At 37.1% G+C, this 19,974-nt stretch overlaps 2 protein-coding genes across 2 annotated transcripts; one reads left to right on the top strand and one right to left on the bottom strand.

Annotated features, from left to right (window-relative positions):
- Positions 1 to 1,186: 1,186 nt before the first annotated feature.
- On the bottom strand, positions 1,187 to 8,409 carry LOC133875691 (ATP synthase subunit gamma, mitochondrial). Its single transcript, XM_062313897.1, has 9 exons — positions 8,146 to 8,409; positions 6,385 to 6,428; positions 6,108 to 6,260; positions 4,279 to 4,392; positions 4,065 to 4,192; positions 2,649 to 2,771; positions 2,423 to 2,542; positions 1,719 to 1,840; positions 1,187 to 1,492 (listed from the first exon to the last, which is right to left on the bottom strand). The coding sequence occupies exons 1-9, from the start codon at positions 8,238 to 8,240 to the stop codon at positions 1,423 to 1,425; spliced, it is 969 nt and encodes a 322-aa protein (XP_062169881.1). The 5' UTR covers positions 8,241 to 8,409; the 3' UTR covers positions 1,187 to 1,422.
- Positions 8,410 to 18,426: 10,017 nt separating this feature from the next.
- LOC133876083 (protein ALP1-like) lies at positions 18,427 to 19,862 on the top strand. The gene is made up of 3 exons (XM_062314376.1): positions 18,427 to 18,936; positions 19,043 to 19,271; positions 19,360 to 19,862. Exons 1-3 carry the CDS (start codon positions 18,427 to 18,429, stop codon positions 19,860 to 19,862), a joined length of 1,242 nt encoding a protein of 413 aa, XP_062170360.1.
- The last annotated feature ends 112 nt before the right edge of the window (positions 19,863 to 19,974 follow it).

Below are 19,974 nucleotides of genomic sequence, written 5' to 3'. Positions count from 1 at the left end.
ATCTTCCGAAACTATCGGCCTGGAACCCCTCATCTGGCTGGAATTGCTCCCCGCACAATCACCAGAGACCACCATCTGCAGTAACACTTCATGTCCAGCCTTGGCCAGAGCCGGATCGTTTGAACACTAGAGTGTCAGAGTAGATAACACGTCTGGACCATAAAGCTCCTACGCACTCATTCCCGAAGAACAGTCTGCCATCCCGTGAGAAAAAACATAATAAAATATAAAACTGCTTCTCAATCTCAGAAAAAGACGAGACAAAACAATAACCTTCTCCACTAAGGGAACATGGCTGCAAAAACCACCCTGGAATAGAAAACTAATTTCACACAGGACCACGGTGAATACCTTCGTCCCAAACATGGTTACCAACCTTGGAGAAGAGCCACAAAAGAAACAGAAAAACTACAACTCCATCCCAGAAAAAGGAAGAGACAAAAACTACCAAAAACTAAAAATACAAAGACAAATCACCATGGAAGGAGGAAAGCATAAAGCTTCCCTCCTCCTCAAACAAAGCTAATCTTGTTGCTCTCTCTCTCTCTCAAAAATAACTGTTGTAGAGCTTTTTCCTTCTTTTAGCAATTTTTTTTTTTTTTTTTTTTTCCTTCTTTTAGAAAAAGGTAGAGCTATGATGATAAAAGTCCGTTTGAATTTGCGATTAAAACAAGTACAATTTAAAAATAGCGCTTTTAATATATGTGATCTAAAAAATGATTTTTTAAAATACAATGGACGTTTGACAAAATCATAGTTTGACTTTTAAAATCACAAATTGGCCTTTAAAATCACAGTTTAACTTATGAAATTGTGCGTTTTTAAAAAAATACTCATTTGCCTGCGATTTCTGCGATTTTCAAATTGCAACTTTTTTAAAAATACAATTCCAAACGATTCATTTTTTGCAATTTAATTTAAAATTGCACCTTTTACCTACGAAATCGCAATGCCAAACACACTCCAAACAAGCCAAGTTTATCTTATGTTGCTACTGTTTTGTCTTGCATTACACGGCAGTGCCTGCCTGGCTCAATGCGATGAGATGATTAGCGAGGTGGTATGAACTACATGCTCCCAATCTATCCTAATATTCATCCCAAGTCACCCTTCTGTTAGATCACAATGGTATAAAAGAAACCAATCTCGTTCGTCCCTCAACCCTGTCAACCAAGCCTTGTCACTATTTCACACATAAAGGTGCCACCCTCCATTGTAATTGAAAAGGAAAAGAATCACAAATCAATTAAAACCATCACAAATAAGATTTTTAATTCCCAGTAAGATTTGACACTGGGTAATTATTAGAGTAGCTTAATCAAAAACAAACTCTCTGAATGTAGCACCATGAAGTTCAAGGAAAACCTCCATTTGGGTTTTATTTCGTAACCGTCTGACCAACTAAAAGTCGGTTTTCTGAAATTAGCCCTCAAGTGCTGATGCTCCAGATATAATCTCAGTCAATTCAGTGGTGATGGATGCTTGACGAGTTCTATAACAAACAATCAGATAAACACAGATTAATCATGATGGAGAAAGAAATAGCAGTGAACATAAGTATGAGTTTCATTTTTCCAATGCAGGCGATCGTGTTTGTGTGGGAGACAGTCGCGGGGAATTGTCTGTGGGTGTGGATGCCGTGTATGAGTGTATGCAAGTGTTTGTGTGCAAGTATGTGTGTGTGCGCGTGAGAGAGAGAGAGAGAGAGAGAGAGAGACCTGTTATATGTAAGGGTGAGACGATCAAGCATGTCTCCAGCATTTCTGCTTGAGCTATCCATGGCAGACATTCTTGCTCCTTGCTCACTGGTAGCATTCTCCAAGACAGCATTGAACAAGACCTGAGGGAATACGGAAAAAATCTCTCTATAAATCATTTGAAAAGGTTACAGGAATGGAAGGCAATAAGCATTTTAGTTATTGACATTCCCACTTAGTAGTTGCACGGCACTGCTGCTTATCAAAAGTACTAAAACATGCAAAAAAGAAAAAAGGTGACAAAAACTTTTTTTTTTTTCTGCAATATCTACAGCATGCCCAAATATAGACAATTGTTGGAACATAAAATGTGGAGATCAAACTTCTCATCCACGAAGTGTCTAAATTAAGTCAAACTACAGTTATCTTAAAAAGTGATTGGTCTTAATTACAATTAAAGCTAAACTCAGCAAGAAATATTGCTTGGCAGATTCAGTAAGAAATATTGCTCTGGCACTACTGCTCGGCAACTTATCAAAATATCAACTAGTTCCAGAAACTTGGTCAACATTGTCAACTGCTAGTCATGCTTAAAAGGCATTAAGCCTCTCAAAATCAACTATCAAGATTTAATGGTCATACAAGAATATCTGATTGTTCCAGAAAACAGTAAACCCAATCCTACCGCCCAAAAAGAGAATTATTCCAGCCAAGAATGGACTTACGCAAGAAAATTGGAACTCCGACAGATTCTGGAGTATTTCTGACTTTGTTTCACCACCTTCAATCTCATAAGAGTCTAGGTCACCAAGGCTTCCCCCAGATTCAGACTCTCTCTCCACAACCTAAATAAGCATAGTTTCACATAACATTTGAAAACCAAAAGCAGAACAAGGAAAGTGAAACAAAAAGAATATGTGCAGATTTATTGAACTAGAAGCATCCCATCACCTCAGGAGATAATATGGTTGCTGTTGTTGGAAGAAATTGGACGACGGAATGGAACTTGTTGAAGACAATCCTCAAAGCATCAAACTCCACATTCTTTAAAATGTCATCTGCCAGAACAGAGACCTGAAAGGACAACAATTTGAATGGAACATGAGGGAAAGCAACCGTACAATTTATAATATACAACCTAGTAATTTATAAATACCATAAGTTTTATTTCAAATTAGCCAAAAACAATTCAACAAAAGACGGTGTGGGGGGGGGGGGGGGGGGGAGGGGGGGGGGCCTCAGCAATACAAAAACTCATGGTCTTGGCCATTTAATGGATCAGTATGAACTATCAAGGATGAGCTTAAGCCAAAGGCTTAAAGAAGACATGGAAACATGTTATATATATAACACCCATGTACTACATTGGGAAGATGAGTAGACCACGTAGAGTAGGTGATTTATAAAGATAATCATGAGTGCTAAGTCTCACACTGTCTAGTTATTAAGTGAAACTGGGCTTCATAAGAAATTTTAGGAAAACTCTAAATTGATTAGCCTTTTTGAGGCGATAGTGTAGTGTGGCTAACGTTTTTCCCTTAATCATTACAAATTGTATTAGAGCCACCTAGTAACGCTAGGTCATGTAATACTAGAGCACCGCATGACGTGGCCATGACAATGACATAGAGGGTTTAAGGGCGAGGGAGTTTCTCATGTCTCACATTGGGAAGATGAGTAGCCCGCATAGAGTGGGTAGTTTATAAAGATAATCATGAGTGATAAGTCTCACATTGCCTAGTTATTAGGTGAAACTGAGCTTTAAAATAAATTCTAAAAAAGCTCCAAATTTACTAGTCCTTGTGGGGTGATAACGCAGATATAGCTAACGCTTTTCTTTGGGTTGTTACAAATGGTATCAGAGCCACCTAGTAAACACTAGGCCATGTGGTACTGTTGCACCACATGACGTGGCCCTGACAAGGATGATAGGGGTTTAAAAGGGGTGTTTGTAACACCCATGTCTCACATTTAGAAAATGCGTAGCTCACATAGAGTGAGTGGTTTATAAAGATAGTCATAAGTGTTAAGTCTCACATTGTCTAGTTACTAAATGAAACTGGGCTTTTAAATGAGTTCTAGAAAAGCTTCAAATTGACTAGTACTTTTTGGGTGATAGAGTAGATGTAGTTAACGCTTTTCCCTAGGTCGTTATAGTAAAGCCAGAAAAAACCTTGTTGACCAAATGAAGAGATCTTAACCCATACTCCTTGCACTCACTATATCATTTTCTTCGAAGATAGCATGGAGCTTTCCATATAATAGTTACAACAAGATAAGCCATCTGAAATAACATGCACACATGTGCAAACAAACAAAAAAAGAAAAATATTTTCCCTATAGTGGCAAGAAACAAAAGAGACCGACCTGGGTGTAATTCAAAGGATTCTTCTGCAGGTCAGAAACTGATAACTCAATGTCCTTCCTTGAGTCACGTATCAATTGGGCCTTTGCCTTTTCTCCCAAAACAACATATTTTGTTTCTTTGTCAAGACCTGTGGCAGTAGATATGTATTTGACTTTAGATAGCAACCAATCTTTTGATGACAACATAGATAAGCAATCAGCTTCCAAGAAATACCAGAATTCAATTTGTGCCAAGCTTTGCTTATCTTGACTGATGTAGAGTTGATTCCACCACAGAGACCTTTGTCCGAAGAAATGGTAACAACAACATTCTTCTTCACATCAACACCTAGAATTGCAACACAATGAAACAGAAATACGATTAGGGAAACTGAAAACTTAGATTGAAAGAAGTGTATTGATCAAAAGGGGGAAAATAGTGAACGGAAGAGAAGCCATAAGATCGCCAAACTAGAAACACCATTCTAGAGAAGGATTGAATGAGCATTTCAATTTCAAGAATGGAGCTAGGACTCCTATCAAGGTTGCCTGTAAATCTGTAATATTGGGAAGAAGAGTTGCCCACATAGAGTGGGTGGTTGATAGAAAGAAACTCATGGGTGCTAAGTCCTGCATGGGTTACTTACTAAGTGAAACTAGGCTTTAATAGGTGATTTTAAGGAAGCTCCAAATTGATTAGTCCTTTTGGGGTAATAGCGTAGACGTAACTAGCATTTTTTCCCGGGTCGTTACAAAATATATCAAGTATTGTTTTAATTCAAAAACTATGAGCAAATGTTTTTACCCCTTTCTTGTTACCCTGAATTGGTGAAATTCTAGCAATAGGTCTTTTTCAATCCATCTTTTAAGCATTGTCATCTAAATTTTTGACAGCATGTTCAAACATAAAAAAGAATAAATATACTAAAGATTGGCTGCAATTTACTAAGTACTTGATTTATTCACCAATCACAGAAACACAAACCCTGAGCAATGGCATAAGCAGAATGAAGCCCCGAAATATTTGAAGATTTATAAAAATATGCCTCGTCACACAAAAACATAATATAAATCAAATACAATTTAAAACCATAACCGAGTTATTGAAAGCAAAAATATGAAACCAACATATTATCATTCACTATCTGTCTCTTCTTTTTTTCTTCTCAAAGTTACAAATGAACCTAGTGAGTTTTGAACCATCGACTTCACCCTCCACTTCATTCTTAAAAGGAGAGGAGGTGCCAATGAGCTTTAGCTCATTGGCACCATCATTCACTATCTTTTCCTAGAAGTGATGGAGGGTACCACTACTCGACAACCGAAACAATTAAACATTGTTGCCCAAAAGGCTAACAAAGAAAGTGGTGTCATTTTACAAAGAGTTCAGAGAATTTTGGCAAAACTATTTGTGCATGTGTGTGTGTCCATTATCCTTGAAGAAATCCATTATTTTTGCATCTTTTCATTTCAATATACTGAGATATCAAAAAGTCAATTGTTTTCGAAGAAAATTGTGCAGACAAAAGGGAGATGTTGACAATTTGTATAAAACAACAGTACTTAGTAGTTGATTTGTAAAAGGAACAACCAAACAATTAGATGCAACTTTTTGAAAAACAAAAAATAAACTTAAGAAAAGAGTGCAGCAGTCTAATATCTTTGCTTACACCTTTAGAGAGCTCCTCCAAAGAATTAAAATATTTGTTTATTTCAGATATTATTTTAAAAATTATTTTTATTTTATTTAAATTCAGAAACCATTAGTCATGCATTGCCATAGAAAATTATTTTTATGTCAATCTCAATTACCATTCTCAGAAGCATATTACCTAAAGAGGTGCAGCAGAATGAGAAGGCAAATGCAGACTGTGGCTAAAATCATGAATATCAATGCAGTGCAGATAAGCCAGAACAAGCAAATGGTAGAGGTCAAGCTTGCAGAACTATACAAGGAAAAAACTTTTTATGCTATTTACCAACTCAAGTAACATTCGAAAAAATAGAAAATAACTGGACCTTGACCAGTACAGATGAAAAATAAGGGTATTTTGATAAACATACTGGGAGTGTCTCCAAGAAGAGCGGTAAATGGCTGCCACAGGCCACGCGAGTTTTCAGCTTTAACTTGAATTGCTCTCAGCTTTGAAGCTGCAACCATTTTCATTGCTTTCGTAATTTTCTGGATATTCTTCACACTCTTCATCCGGGTTCTGACTGTATATAAAAAGCACCAATATTATCAACAGTTTCTATCTGAATAATGGTGACCATAAGGCAGCAGAATGCAAGTCTTTGGCAGAAGGGAAGACAGCTACAACACGATGACAGTGATTCTTACCAATTTGGGTTGAAATTGAGCGCACTCCCAGAGGGGCCTGCTCCCTGCCCACCCAAGCCAATTAATTTAGTGCTTCCAAAGGCAAAAGGAAATGCAAGATTTTTATGAAAGCAGATATGGAGCAATCAGTCAATGAAAATGAGATTATGACACTACAATTATTAACTGCAAACATACTTGATGTAAGTCTTCTCCAGTTCCATTGAAAGTCTTTAAGTTTTTCTAAAATTTGCAAAAAATTTATAATTTCTCTAAATAATAATGCTCGACTTTAATAGCTTAACTTCAAATACATAATCCATAAATTGGGGAGGGCTCAACACTACTAACTAAATTTTCATGCAATTGTGTAGAGGCTATTCTAATTAAACAACAGCAAAAGTAAGCAGATAATTATTTTTTCTTTTCCTCAACATCAACTAAATGGAGGAAGGTTAAGATATATTACAATTTCTGATTAATAAACAAAACCCTACCACACTTTCAATTCTGGAGCTCAAGCTCTTTAGTTTTTCTGTTATTATTATTTTTAAGCTACTCGATGAAGAACTGTAAAACAAAATTTATCAAAAGAAAAGGAAATTCAAAGGAAAAATTACATTTGAGGAATAAGAATTACTACTACTAGAATCCACATTACGTACAATTTACATTGAGATCACTCAGTAATTTTTATTACTAACACTAATACCAAAAATAATAACAACAATAATAATCAATTTTAATTTGTTTGGATAAAATAAAATAAAAAAGCCTAGCAGTAATAAAAACAACAACGAGCTTCACTCAACCAACAACTGTTGTCCCCATCAAGTATTCTTGTTTCTGAAAAGAATAACAAAGAAAAGAGTAAGAAGGTAACAGTCAAGAATATATGTTATTTTCTTTTTCTACATTTTTAAGGGGCCAAAACAAAATGTGAGTTTGAAAAAATACATTGATAATTCTTATTGGACTAACAAGTTTAAATGCCCTATTTCGTCACCAAGAAATGGTGGGTAATCAGAAGAACTGAAACTTTTAGATGTTAGTGATCTCCATTTTTAAGCATGTGTTTTCATTGGAATTCATTATTTCAACCATTTCTTACACAACTATACGACTTAATTCAAGGGAATACTCAACTTTTCAGCAACCAAAACAGCGGAGAACCAATCATTAAGGAGCAGTTCTTTTCATTCCCCCAGTTTTCTCATCAAGCAGAGGGTGAAATACAGATACTACCAAGCAACATTAGCACTATCATTACTCAGCCGTAGACTAAGTTTGGTTGCCAAGAAAATTGTAGGGAAAATAAATCAATCAGAATTTTCGCATTTTTCAGTTTCAAAAAAACAATAGCATAAGCCCTCTCCCATTTTCCAGTGTACTCTCAGAAGCCAAACACAAGGTAAACATACTTCTATAGACATGTCTCTGTGTGTGTGTGTGTGTGTGTGTGTGTGTGTGTGTGTATCTGCTCATTGCACCACAAAAACCCCTAATTTTCTGCTAAGTCTCAAAGAAATGACGGAATCTTCCAGGGTCTTTCACTATCTAGGACCTGAGTAAGCAAAAGCCTCAAATTAACAAAAACCTACAACAATTTATTCACCTTAGCATTTCATTTTCCTACATCATTTCAATTATTCGCCTTTCTCAGCAACCAATCAGAAGATAAAACAATATGAAATGCGAAGCAAAAGGGTATCACAGAGAGAGAGAGAGAGAGAGAGAGAGTGATGAGCAAGTTTAAAGGAGAGGGTGCGGCAGAGATCGTACTCTGAGATGAGAGAGGATCGGACGGCGGTGATTGGTTGGGGAGAGATCAAAGGGGCGAAACGCCTCCCCTCTCGTCTTAGCGCAGCCATCGCCATTTGCTCCTGGTTTTTGATGTATACTAGAAACCCTAGGACCGGATGTTGCAGATCGGAACTCTTATAAGAGGTTCTTCAAGAGCTGCAAAGCTCGGGAGGTCAAGGTATCTCTCTAGCTGATGGCTGGGTAGCTACGCTGTGTGACCCTTTGCGTCTATTAACTTAATTTTTCAGGCTAAAGATTTCATCTCTCCTAAGCACAAGCTTGACACTGAAACGCGTCGTTTAAGATGTTACAATTTACCCATTTTTTGGATTTTTTTTATAACAAGGTGTAAAAATACCAATCAATATTTGTAAAAATGTAAAACCAATCAATATTTGGTAGGGAGCTTCTTTTTTCTTTCTCCAAAAAAAAAAAAAATGACAGATGGCCTACCAAAGGGAACCACCTAAAATAAGAGTATTCTGCCAATAACAAGGATATGTTATGGTTGGATTGGATACAGAGAAGAAAACTTATGGTGCGTTTGGGTATTGAATTTTGAGAATTAGAATTGAATTCTAATTCTAGTTACAAATATCGAGGTAAAAAATTGTGTTTGGATGTTGAATTTTGAGATTGAAAAATATTATATTTTAATGGTAAAAAATGATTGGAAGTTTAAAAAGTTGTGTATAATGATTGGTACTTTGAAAAGTTGTGTAAAATAATAATTTAAATAATAATAATTTATTATATATTGATTATTTAATTAAAAAATAAATAAATAATTTTTTAAAAAAAAAAAAAAAAAAAAAACTGATGAACCGGCAGCCACCCCTTTGGGGGTGGCCGCGCGCCACCCCCGGAGGTGACCGGGGGAGGCCGCGCGGCCACCCCCGCTGGTCGGGGGAGGCCGCGCGGCCACCCCCGCTGGTCGGGGGAGGCCGCGCGGCCACCCCCGCTGGTCGGGGGAGGCCGCGCGGCCACCCCCTCTGGCCGGGGGTGACCGCGCGGACACCCCGCTGGTCGGGGGTGACCGCGCGGACACCCCCGCTGGCCGGGGGTGACCGCGCGGCCACCCCCATTGGCCGGGGGAGGCCCGCGCGGCCACCCCCGCTGGCCGGGGGTGACCGCGCGGCCACCCCCGCTGGCCTGGGGAGGCCCGCGCGGCCACCCCCAAGGGGTGGCTGCCGGTTGGCAGCCACCCCTATTGTTTTTAATTAATTTCTTTTATTTTATTTTTATTTAAATTTATATTATTTTATTATTTATATGTGGGACCCACGCGCTTTTTGGGAGACAATTTCCCCTGCGCGTGGGGCCCAGCTCTTACACAAAATATCAGCTTAAAATTCAAACGAAAATCCGGGTCAAATTCGGGTATTCGGGCGGGTGGGCGGGTTTTAGTAAAAATCCGAGTGGAATAATTATTCCACTCGGTTCCCAAACAGATCATTATTCTTCTTGGGTATTTTTTCAAAATCTGAAAACCCGCATTACACCCGCAAAAAACCCGAATAAAAACCAGAATTCCATTATTCTCAAACGTCCAACGCTCGACTTCCCACGAAAAACACTGTGCATCTGCGCTTTGGATGCGTCAGACAGAGCTGCTTTTCCACCTGCTGCGTCAGATGTCATTTCCCTTATCAGTTCATGGTGTAAAGCATAAAACCAACAAATTCTTGTTTCACTTAATACTAGCCTTTGGATGCGTAAAAAGCAATTACGATTTTTCATCCGAGCCGTCCAGTCGATTCAAACATTATGGATGTGCCCACACCCTATAACTCCCCATTTCAAAGGGAAACGTGGGTCTTCAGCTTTTCTTTTCCCCCGATGTGGCTTGGATTTTCACGATAGGCCACACATTTTGCTCAACCGTTAGATCAATCTTGTATTTCCATAGCCACCGAACCTGATGATGCGATCACACTATCTTCCCCAAAACCATTTCCCTCATTTTACACCTACAGGAGCAGACCTACACGATTTGTTTGGACGACTCTCCTCAACAAGTCGTTGCCAGGTACCAACGTGTCAGGTTCTTTCCATGCATCCATCACCTCATTTGGCCGTTGTCTTCACAAAGCGAGATATTCTCATATCAGATCTTGAAAAAGAGTTTGATCAGTATATGGATTTATGGTATTTTTCTTCAATTGCTTTTACTTCTTTTTACTGACCTTAACCTACCGTTTTTTAGGCAGTGTGTTCTGAGTATCCTGAGGCTGATTTGAGGCTGACTTGTGGCTGGTTTGAGGCCTTGCACAGTGCCATCTTATTCCTATAACTTCGAGCATTGGGGAAAACTCATCCATGACTTCGGAGGACGCTCTTCACTCGGAATCACCTTCTTCATCCAGTGGTTCCAACTCCTCGTGGTACCCAGTTCCTCCGGTGAAGCCAGTCCACGTGGTCAGTCCGAGAACACGATCTTGGAGGGTTAGTTTCATAAATTTGAGATTAGTATGTTGTTCCTTTTTTTTTAATAAAATGTTTGTAATGTTGCCCAAGAACACTGCCAATGGGTTTTAATGGACTATTATTGGGTTTTTTTTTTTTAATGCAATGTATGTATTGTTCTTGAGCTCATCTGCTTTTCGTCGAGTTGTTCCCACAGATCTTTCTGTGGTATTGTCTTTTTTCTTTAAGTATGTTTTTTTTTTTTTTTTTTCCTTTTCAGCTAATAATCTGTTGGTTTTGCTTGATAATTTTTATTTCAAGATTTTTAATGGAAGAATGGATTGGATCGATTTATTAATAAAAATATTTCACATGAAGATGGAAAACGGAAACGGAAAAAATTTGCTCTTTTTTTTTAGGTTTTGGAAATGCAACAACAATCTACCCAAAATTGTTTTACAAAATTTTGTAATTTTATTCAAAAACAGTACTGATTTTCTATTACATCTGAAAAATTGATAAGTCTTGAATTGTTTGATTCAAGACTCCTTTATTTGCATTTGTTAGACCTAGTTCGTATTGTATATATAACGTTTTGTTGTAGTTTTTGTGTTTTATCTTATTTTCAGGTCTTAGTTGAAATCTAATTCAAAACTCTTGAATTAGACCTGGAAATACATCAAGGGCATTTCGGTCACTTCCAGAGTTCGAGATTGACCCTAAGAAGATGAAAAATCGTCCAAGGCATTTCGATCGATCTACTATTTGTATAGCCAATAATTCGATCGATCGACATATTTTCGATCGATCGAATTCGCCGTCTTCCAGAAAATCAGATATTTCCAGATCTTTGCATTCTTTATGCAATTCAAATCATAAAGTTGGATTTTGTGGACAGAAATGGACGTCGACCAGCTCTGTTTGTGCGGCTAGGATTAGCTCTTGATGGTCTTGTGTAAATCCAATTCTCTATATATATGAGATTAGGGTTTTAGGTTAGAACATGCATCTTTTGGGGTTCATTCGGATTTGCTCAAGTGTATCACTTCAATTCCTTGTATTTCTAGCTTTCTTTAATGCACGTTTTCTGGGCTTAGTTCCAGAGAGCTTGTCTCCTTTCTTTTTCTTCTTTGTTCTTCATGTTTTAGCTTAGGTTTTATTCTCTTTTGTAATCCGAATTTCTTTAAGTTTAATATAGTTGTTTTTAATTCATTTCTCCCTTGTTCCTTTACTGTTTTCATTCATTTCCATGCCTAGATTAGGTTAAATTCATGTTTAGCTAATTTAGTTCTTAGGGTTTGATCCAAATCCTATCCAAAACCATGTAGTGTTCTTGAGGTTCTTAGGATTTTCTTTAGATGTTTGATGATTGTTGAGGGCTAGAGGATATCAAAACTCATGATAAAAGGTTTTGATATCAATATTCCAATCCAATTATTCATGAAAAATAGATTAACTTGTCTATGAGTTTTTCTTGAAGTCTTAAGTAAAACCAACATTCTTGGAAACAAGAATGATGTCTTTTGCAATGATGCTATTTGACATGATGTATGATTTCTCATTAGAGTCACCTTAATGAGAGAGAGATAGGGAAGTGCTCTAGTCCACCTATTATTAATCCTAGGAGTGGAGGGGTAGTCATTGATCCAAAGGTGGGAGAGATAAAGACTGAACCAATAGGGCAATTAAAAAAGACCAAACTTGCCAAGGGTAAGGGAGTGTTTACCGAAACACCACACTCTAACACACAATTCCTTGAGGCACATTTTAAACCTGAAGTGCCTTACCCTCTAAGTCTCAAGGATCCGAATGGGCACGAAACGATAAATTTTGCCCAACCACTGCCAGACACAAATCCATTCATTAGCAGTGAGTTTTGACGGGTCTGGCTGAAGACGTTAAACTTAGCGCTCCTGGGAGGCACCCCATTCATTTTGTTTGATTGTATATATTTTATGTTTAATTTTTATGCTTTGTAGTAATTTGTTTTTATTTCTTATTCCAAGGCATTTCGATCGATCCATTTTTGTTTCGATCGATCGAATTGTAGATCGATCGATTTTGTTGAGATCGATCGAAATGTGACAGTTTCATTTTTGATATTTCTGTTTATGATCTTGTATATTACATTTTCTTTTTAGTTTTGTTTTTCAGGTTAAGTGTTTCTACCTCTAAGTTTGGGGGTATGCTATAAGCCATACCTCTCCATCCAGGTTTTTCTTTATCCCTTAACCATGCTTTCGTTTTGTACACATTGAGGACAATGTGTTATTTTAAGTTTGGGGGTATAGAAGTACACTTAGTCTAAATTTTGTACAAATTTTTCAAAATTCTTTGTGAATATCTATGTTGTTATATAGAAATTAGTTGATTTATAATTGTGATTTGCTTTTCATTGACAAATTTAAAATTTTGAACACATGATCACACAATTAGAGATTCTAAGTCTGCTTAATTACTTTTGGCTATGAGATTCACTTATGAAATTTGAAAAATCATGACATACATTGGCATATTGTTTGTGGGGTATGTACTTAAGTTAATACCTTGCATATGGTTTTTAGTGTCTCAGAAAACCAAGATTACTTGTTAGATGGATAACGTGGGCATAGTTAAAAAAAAAAAAAAAAAAATTCATTGAGTAACCGGACCTCTTGCCTCATTAAGCATTGAGCGTTCGCGTCAAAAGATGTAAGTAAATAAAAAATGGTTAGTTTGACTTCGTAGTTCTTTTTGACTTGAGTTATTAAGCCCTTAGGGATGTTCTACATTTAGTGCCCTAAAGCCATCTGGTTTGGGAGTCATTGGCCTAACACTTGGTACATAGGTCATTTAGAAGCTTAAAAGAGTTGAGCATTGCATAACCATAATAAATAATGTAAATAAAGTATGCCTATGCCTTAGTTATTCCATTTAGCGAGAGATATAAAGAATTTGAGACATTGGAGCATGTATGTAGGTAATCTTCTTTGAAAGCCTCATAATTGTATGTTAATATCAAACTGCATCATTTTTAACATATGAGATCTTAGCCGGCCATTTGTAAGCAAGTAGACTATAATTTTCTTAAACTGTGTGAAGATGGAGTTTATTAGTTTAAAGTTGTTCATGAATTATGAACCATCGTTGTGATGATACTTCTTTTTATTAGGTAACATGTATATTTTGTAAAGATAATGTTTGTAAGTAGCATTTCTGCTAAACCTTCACGAGACTTCACTCGTCCACTAGGGTAGCCTAGGGGTTTAAAAGGCTTGTTGCATGTGCTAAATGCAATCGCGTTTCCCACGAAAGAGGATATAGATTAGTTATTTATATTTTAATTTCTAGTTGTAATGCTAGGGACTAGCATTATGTAAGTTTGGGGGTGTGATAAGTCTTGAATTGTTTGATTCAAGACCCCTTTATTTGCATTTGTTAGACCTAGTTCGTATTGTATATATAACGTTTTGTTGTAGTTTTTGTGTTTTATCTTATTTTCAGGTCTTAGTTGAAATCTAATTCAAAACTCTTGAATTAGACCTGGAAATACATCAAGGGCATTTCGGTCACTTCCAGAGTTCGAGATTGACCCTGAGAAGATGGAAAATCGTCCAAGGCATTTCGATTGATCTACTATTTGTACAGCCAATAATTCAATCGATCAACTTTTCGATCGATCGACATATTTTCGATCGATCGAATTCGCCGTCTTCCAGAAAATCAGATATTTCCAGATCTTTGCATTCTTTATGCAATTCAAATCATAAGTTGGATTTTGTGGACAGAAATGAACGCCGACCAGCTCTGTTTGTGCGGCTAGGATTAGCTCTTGATGGTCTTGTGTAAATCCAATTCTCTATATATATGAGATTAGGGTTTTAGGTTAGAACATGCATCTTTTGGGGTTTATTCGGATTTGCTCAAGTGTATCACTTCAATTCCTTGTATTTCTAGCTTTCTTTAATGCACGTTTTCTGGGCTTAGTTCCAGAGAGCTTGTCTCCTTTCTTTTTCTTCTTTGTTCTTCATGTTCTAGCTTAGGTTTTATTCTCTTTTGTAATCCGAATTTCTTTAAGTTTAATATAGTTGTTTTTAATTCATTTCTCCCTTGTTCCTTTACTGTTTTCATTCATTTCCATGCCTAGATTAGTTTAAATTCATGTCTAGCTAATTTAGTTCTTAGGGTTTGATCCAAGTCCTATCTAAAACCATGTAGTGTTCTTGAGGTTCTTAGGATTTTCTTTAGATGTTTGATGATTGTTGAGGGCTAGAGGATATCAAAAATCATGCTAAAAGGTTTTGATATCAATATTCCAATCCAATTATTCATGAAAAATAGAATAACTTGTCTATGAGTTTTTCTTGAAGTCTTAAGTAAAACCAACATTCTTGGAAACAAGAATGATGTCTTTTGCAATGATGCTATTTGACATGATGTATGATTTCTCATTAGAGTCACCTTATAGGGTATGCTAGGGAGCACCAATCATTTCACCCCTTTGGTAGTCCAATTGTTTTTCAATTGTAGCTTAACTTTATGTGGAATGATTTGGTGTGAAACTAGATATCTTGTCATTGTGGCCTAGTTAGGGTTTTCATGTATTGTGTATACTCATTAGGATGTGTTATAGAGTAGTAAGCTAGGGAACATTAGTCACTCCACACCTTTGGTAGAGTAAATGTCTTTTCAATTATAGTTTAGTCTTTACGTGAAGTAGATTAATGTAAACCTAGGTGCTTTATGATTCCGTCTTAACTAGAGTGTTTTCACGTCGAAGTCGTCGTAATGGTTGACGCCCATTACGCGCTCATATCAAACATGTTAGGAAGGTCCATATAGACTTTAAGCATTGTATTGGTGGAGGATTGGATAGGATCAACACCCTAAGTTTTCTTTACGTTTGTTTTCATTTCCGCTTTTATTTCATCACCTTGTTGTTGTAGCTTTAATTCTACAACCTTTACTTTTATTTTTGTTTTTAAGTTAAGTTAAATACGTTTTTTTCCATATTCCATTACGCAAAACAACCAATAATCTCTGTGGTTCGATCACCCTTACTATAGTACAATCGATACGTACTATTGCGAGTGGTAAAACATATATAAATTTAAAATCCACGTGTAGCCGGCGAGTCCCGAGCTATACCAAAAATATATAATGTACTATACTATTGAATGTAGAATATGAAACTAGTTTTTGAATAAAAACAAATGTAGCAGATAATTTAAAATACCACGTATCATTATGTAGCAGATAATTTAAAATAGATGCAATATATTTATTTTGGATTACATTAGAGACATGCTTTTATAAATCTACTTTCTACCAATTTTATTATATTACGAAAATAAGCTTTACCCGGATGAAACAAATCTACTTTCCATTAGCTTGCCAGAATAGTTTTTTGACACTAGTTAGATTTATTGGTCAAACCTGATCAAGCAAATGGAATATATATACTATAATGTGTCCAATTGAAACAGATTTTATGTACTAGTATATTATTCGTCCAATTTTAAAATGCGGTTTCGTACATTTCCAAATCAATGGCTTTAGGCAAATGTAATGTAATTTCCTGTCGATGTTTTTTTTTTAAATAAAAATTATTTCAAATTCAATAACTCATATGTCACAATGCTGGATTAATTGAATTTACATGGTGCACAACCTTATCTAACGAGAAGTGGGAAGCACAATTTATTACGAGCGACTAGTCCTAATCATAGTCGAAAGGTATTACTCACAACCTTTTTCTTTATCTGTTTTACATAAATGTTTGTTCACTTCTAAGTATTTGTGAATTGTTCAAAGTAAAAAGCTCATCTGCCTAAGCTATTAAAAAATGAAAAAAAGAAAAAAGAAAAAAAGAAAAGGTATTCCAAGTTATTAATAAAAAAAAAACAAACAAACAAGATGTTATATATGATTAATAGAGTAAGGGAGTATTCCAAGTTATTAATAAAAGAATGAAAAAAAAAAAAAAAAAAAAAAGATTCTAGAGACATGCATTTTCCGTAATAAGTAGCTACACTTAAGGATAAAGTGTAAATTGAGCTTTTTAATTTAAATAGTGTTTTTTTTTCCTGTTTTAATTAAAATACAAATTTCGGTTATATGTTAAAACATGTGCCTTTAATAGGATTTCTTTTATGAGGATTCCTTGTTTTAATACGTTCATGTTAGTTTATATGTTTTTAAAATATATAAAATTAAGGGTAACTTTGTCATTAGTGGGGACATTTTTTGGTACTCTAGGGAAAAAGATTGACACAATTGGAAGTTTGGAAGACATAGAAAACGAGGTGTTAGTTCGAAAGGGGTTATGTAAAAATATGTGAACTTTTTCGTTGGTTTTGGTTGAAGTTTTATCCATAAGCTATTACTATACATCTATAATAGCCCTACTTTTTCTTACCATACTAGAGAAAACGAGACTCAATGTCAAGCGAGAAATCAGAGAAGTGGCCACCAGAGGATGAGGACCTATTTGTCCAACTTTTAGTCCAATGTGTGCACAACGGTTCTATCATCCGAGGGACCGCGAATAAAGCATTGTGGGTGCGCCTAGCCAATGCTATGGCTCCAAGTGCGAGTAAAGTCTGGACTCCTGGCCAGTTATCATCGAAATATGGAAGGTTGCGAAAAGAACACAGCGACTTTTCTGCTCTGTTAAATCATGAAACTGGCTTTGGCTGGGATCCAGTACTAAACACAGTTTCTGGGACGCCGACGTAATGGGAGCGAGCGAAGATCGTACGCTCTATTCCGAACTAGCTTGGTATGATCACTCCTATATATTATTTGGGGGATAATAATTTCTCTGGGTTTCAATAGGTAGATTCGAAAATTGGTCGCTTCAAAGCAAAAGGGTGCCGTAACTATGAGGAACTCGGGCTCATATTCGATCGGTCCACAGCAACTGGCATTCTCCGCCGGTCCTCCGCACGGTCCCCGCCTGACACCGATGAGGAAGCAGATCTTATGCACCGTATGCAGACAGAAGGCATACACGTGTGGGATGGTGGGGTAGGTCGTAAAGGTCAACCCGAAGGTCATCCGTCACCCACATTTGTTGGCCTTGACAGTCCGCATGATGAGGAGATTGGTGGACCTTCGTTTGTTAGGGGTCACCGTAGAGGGCAAGAGCCAATGGTGGAGGCTACAAGGGGTAGGGGAAATGCCCCAGCACGTAGTATCGGATTGGGCGTCAGCATGGGATCTTCAGGGAAAGGATCCTTAGGTAAAAAATCCTCCAGGGAATCAAAAGCCACGATAATTCGTTCGAAGCAAGCTCTGTATGATGAGATGAGGGAGCTAGCGATAGCAAGAAGAGAATCCATACAGCAGCAAACTCCGGCGGACTTGAGTTCGACGCAACATTTCAGAACTGGCAAATCCGCACCTCCAATAAACCAAGCAATCGCCGTGCTTAATGAGTTGCAGGATGAAATTACACTCGATACTTACGTGGCTGCATCAATTGAGCTACTAGATGAAAAACTTCAAAACTTGTTTCTCCTTTGGAACAAAGAACACAGATTGCTTTGGCTATCAAAGGTCAAGCCCCTGGATTGACAATCTGAGTTAATTGGTGGCATGTGTTATTTTATGTTAGTTTAATGTATTTTAGCTATTAACTATGAGACAAGTTAAGTTATGTTCAATAGTTTAATGTATTTTCGCTATTAGCTATGAGACAAGTTATTTGATATTAGTTTAATGTATTGTAGCTATTAGCTATGAGACTAGTTAATTGGTGCAATGTGTTTTACTACGTGCATATGTGACAATAATTAATTGTTGAATGTGTGTTAGATGGTATTATTCACCAAATTATTTGAAACTGTATTGAACTAAGTCTTTGTTAGTAGGATGGACGGATCTAACCTGCCTTTCGTACCCGCGTATGAAAATATAGATGATGAAATTGATGACGATATTTTCTTTTTACTGAGTGCGATTGACTCATCAGACGACGATGAAAACACCAAAATGCCGCAACGCAACTTGCCATTACGAGGGGCCATGTACATAATATACATGCTGAACGGTCACCCAGTGCCGTGTTTTCAAATGTTTCGTATGGAGCCACCAGATTTTATAGCTTTGTGTTTTGAGTTGAGGGAGCGCCGATTCATAAAGAGTACAAGGAACCTTGATGTTAAGGAAAGTGTTGCTATATTTCTTTTGCTTACTGGGCACTGCCAAGGGCAGCGGATCGCTGCAGATCGCTTTCAACACTCCACGGAGATAATAAACCGGCATTATAATAAGGTGTTGAAAGCACTGGGCCATCTGGCCAAGGTCTACATCAAAGTGAGACATAGGACTGGGGTGCACCCACATGTACAGGGTAATCCTAAATATTATCCTTGGTTCAAGGTGAGTGTTGTTCATTTATAACACATCGGCCCTATCAATGCCACTGTTCAAAACTTGTAAAACAATGTACATTTTCAAGTTAATTTTTGTTTGAAAATTATTACAGGATTGTATTGGTGCAGTCGACGGCACACACATAAAGGCCCAAATCCCGGCAGAGCACCAACACCTCTTTCGTGGCCGGAAAAACAAATGCACACATAACATTATGGCAATATGCGATTTTGATATGTTATTCACGTTCATGTACGCTGGCTGGGAGGGAACTGCGAACGACGGCCGCATTTTCAAGGATGCTGTTACAACTGACCAAGGCTTTGAGTGGCCTACAGATGGTTAGTACGTTGCATACAATTGCGTAATTTTCTATCTATCATAAAAATTCATTCTCTTGAATAAACTTTGGGTATTTTATTTATGTAGGGCACTATTATGTGGCTGATTCTGCATACCCATGCACACGAGGTTTCTTTCCTCCGTATAAAGGGGAGAGGTATCATCTCTCCCATTTTCGTAATAGGCCTCTGCCCCGTGGGTACAAGGAATTGTTTAATTTCAGACACTCCTCACTACGAATGATGATTGAGAACTGCTTCGCTAGATTGAAGAGGAGATGGTGTATTTTATACGATATGCCTAAGTACTTATTGACACGTCAACCTGGCATTATAATGGCATGCTGTACACTGCACAACTTCATCGGGACACGTAATCCAAATGATCAAATATTCAACGGCACTGATGCAGCAGAACCAGAGACGAGTGAGCAACCTTATGCATATGGCAACAATGATGAGGCAGGCCCCTCGCATTTAGGACAATATGACTTCTCATCTGCAGTTGGCATTGAAATGGCCAATTTTAGAGAAAGCATTGCACAAGCAATGTGGGATAATGCACATGAAAACGAAGATGGAGATAATTAAAAAAAAGGGCAATTATAATGTTGAAGTAATATTTTTTATAATGCCCGTGCATTTTGTTATGGTTGAGTTTGTTTTATGGTTGATAAGACTTTTTAATGTAAGACAAATATGT

Source organism: Alnus glutinosa, chromosome 8 (genome assembly GCF_958979055.1).
Source record: "Alnus glutinosa chromosome 8, dhAlnGlut1.1, whole genome shotgun sequence".
Lineage (NCBI taxonomy): Eukaryota > Viridiplantae > Streptophyta > Magnoliopsida > Fagales > Betulaceae > Alnus > Alnus glutinosa.
The sequence above is the reverse complement of the archived record's forward strand: the minus strand, read 5'-3'. Positions and strand labels throughout refer to the sequence as shown.

Bases quoted from the DNA above. Each gene is read 5' to 3' on its own strand.
- LOC133875691 (XM_062313897.1), bottom strand. From the start codon at position 8,240: ATGGCGATGGCTGCGCTAAGACGAGAGGGGAGGCGTTTCGCCCCTTTG. The intron at 6,429-8,145 runs GTACGATCTCTG...TTGGGTGGGCAG, and splicing joins CGATCCTCTCTCATCTCAGA to GGAGCAGGCCCCTCTGGGAG. The intron at 2,772-4,064 runs GTCGGTCTCTTT...TTGTCCTTTCAG, and splicing joins ATCCTTTGAATTACACCCAG to GTCTCTGTTCTGGCAGATGA.
- LOC133876083 (XM_062314376.1), top strand. From the start codon at position 18,427: ATGGACGGATCTAACCTGCCTTTCGTACCCGCGTATGAAAATATAGAT. The intron at 18,937-19,042 runs GTGAGTGTTGTT...AAATTATTACAG, and splicing joins AATATTATCCTTGGTTCAAG to GATTGTATTGGTGCAGTCGA. The intron at 19,272-19,359 runs GTTAGTACGTTG...TTATTTATGTAG, and splicing joins CTTTGAGTGGCCTACAGATG to GGCACTATTATGTGGCTGAT.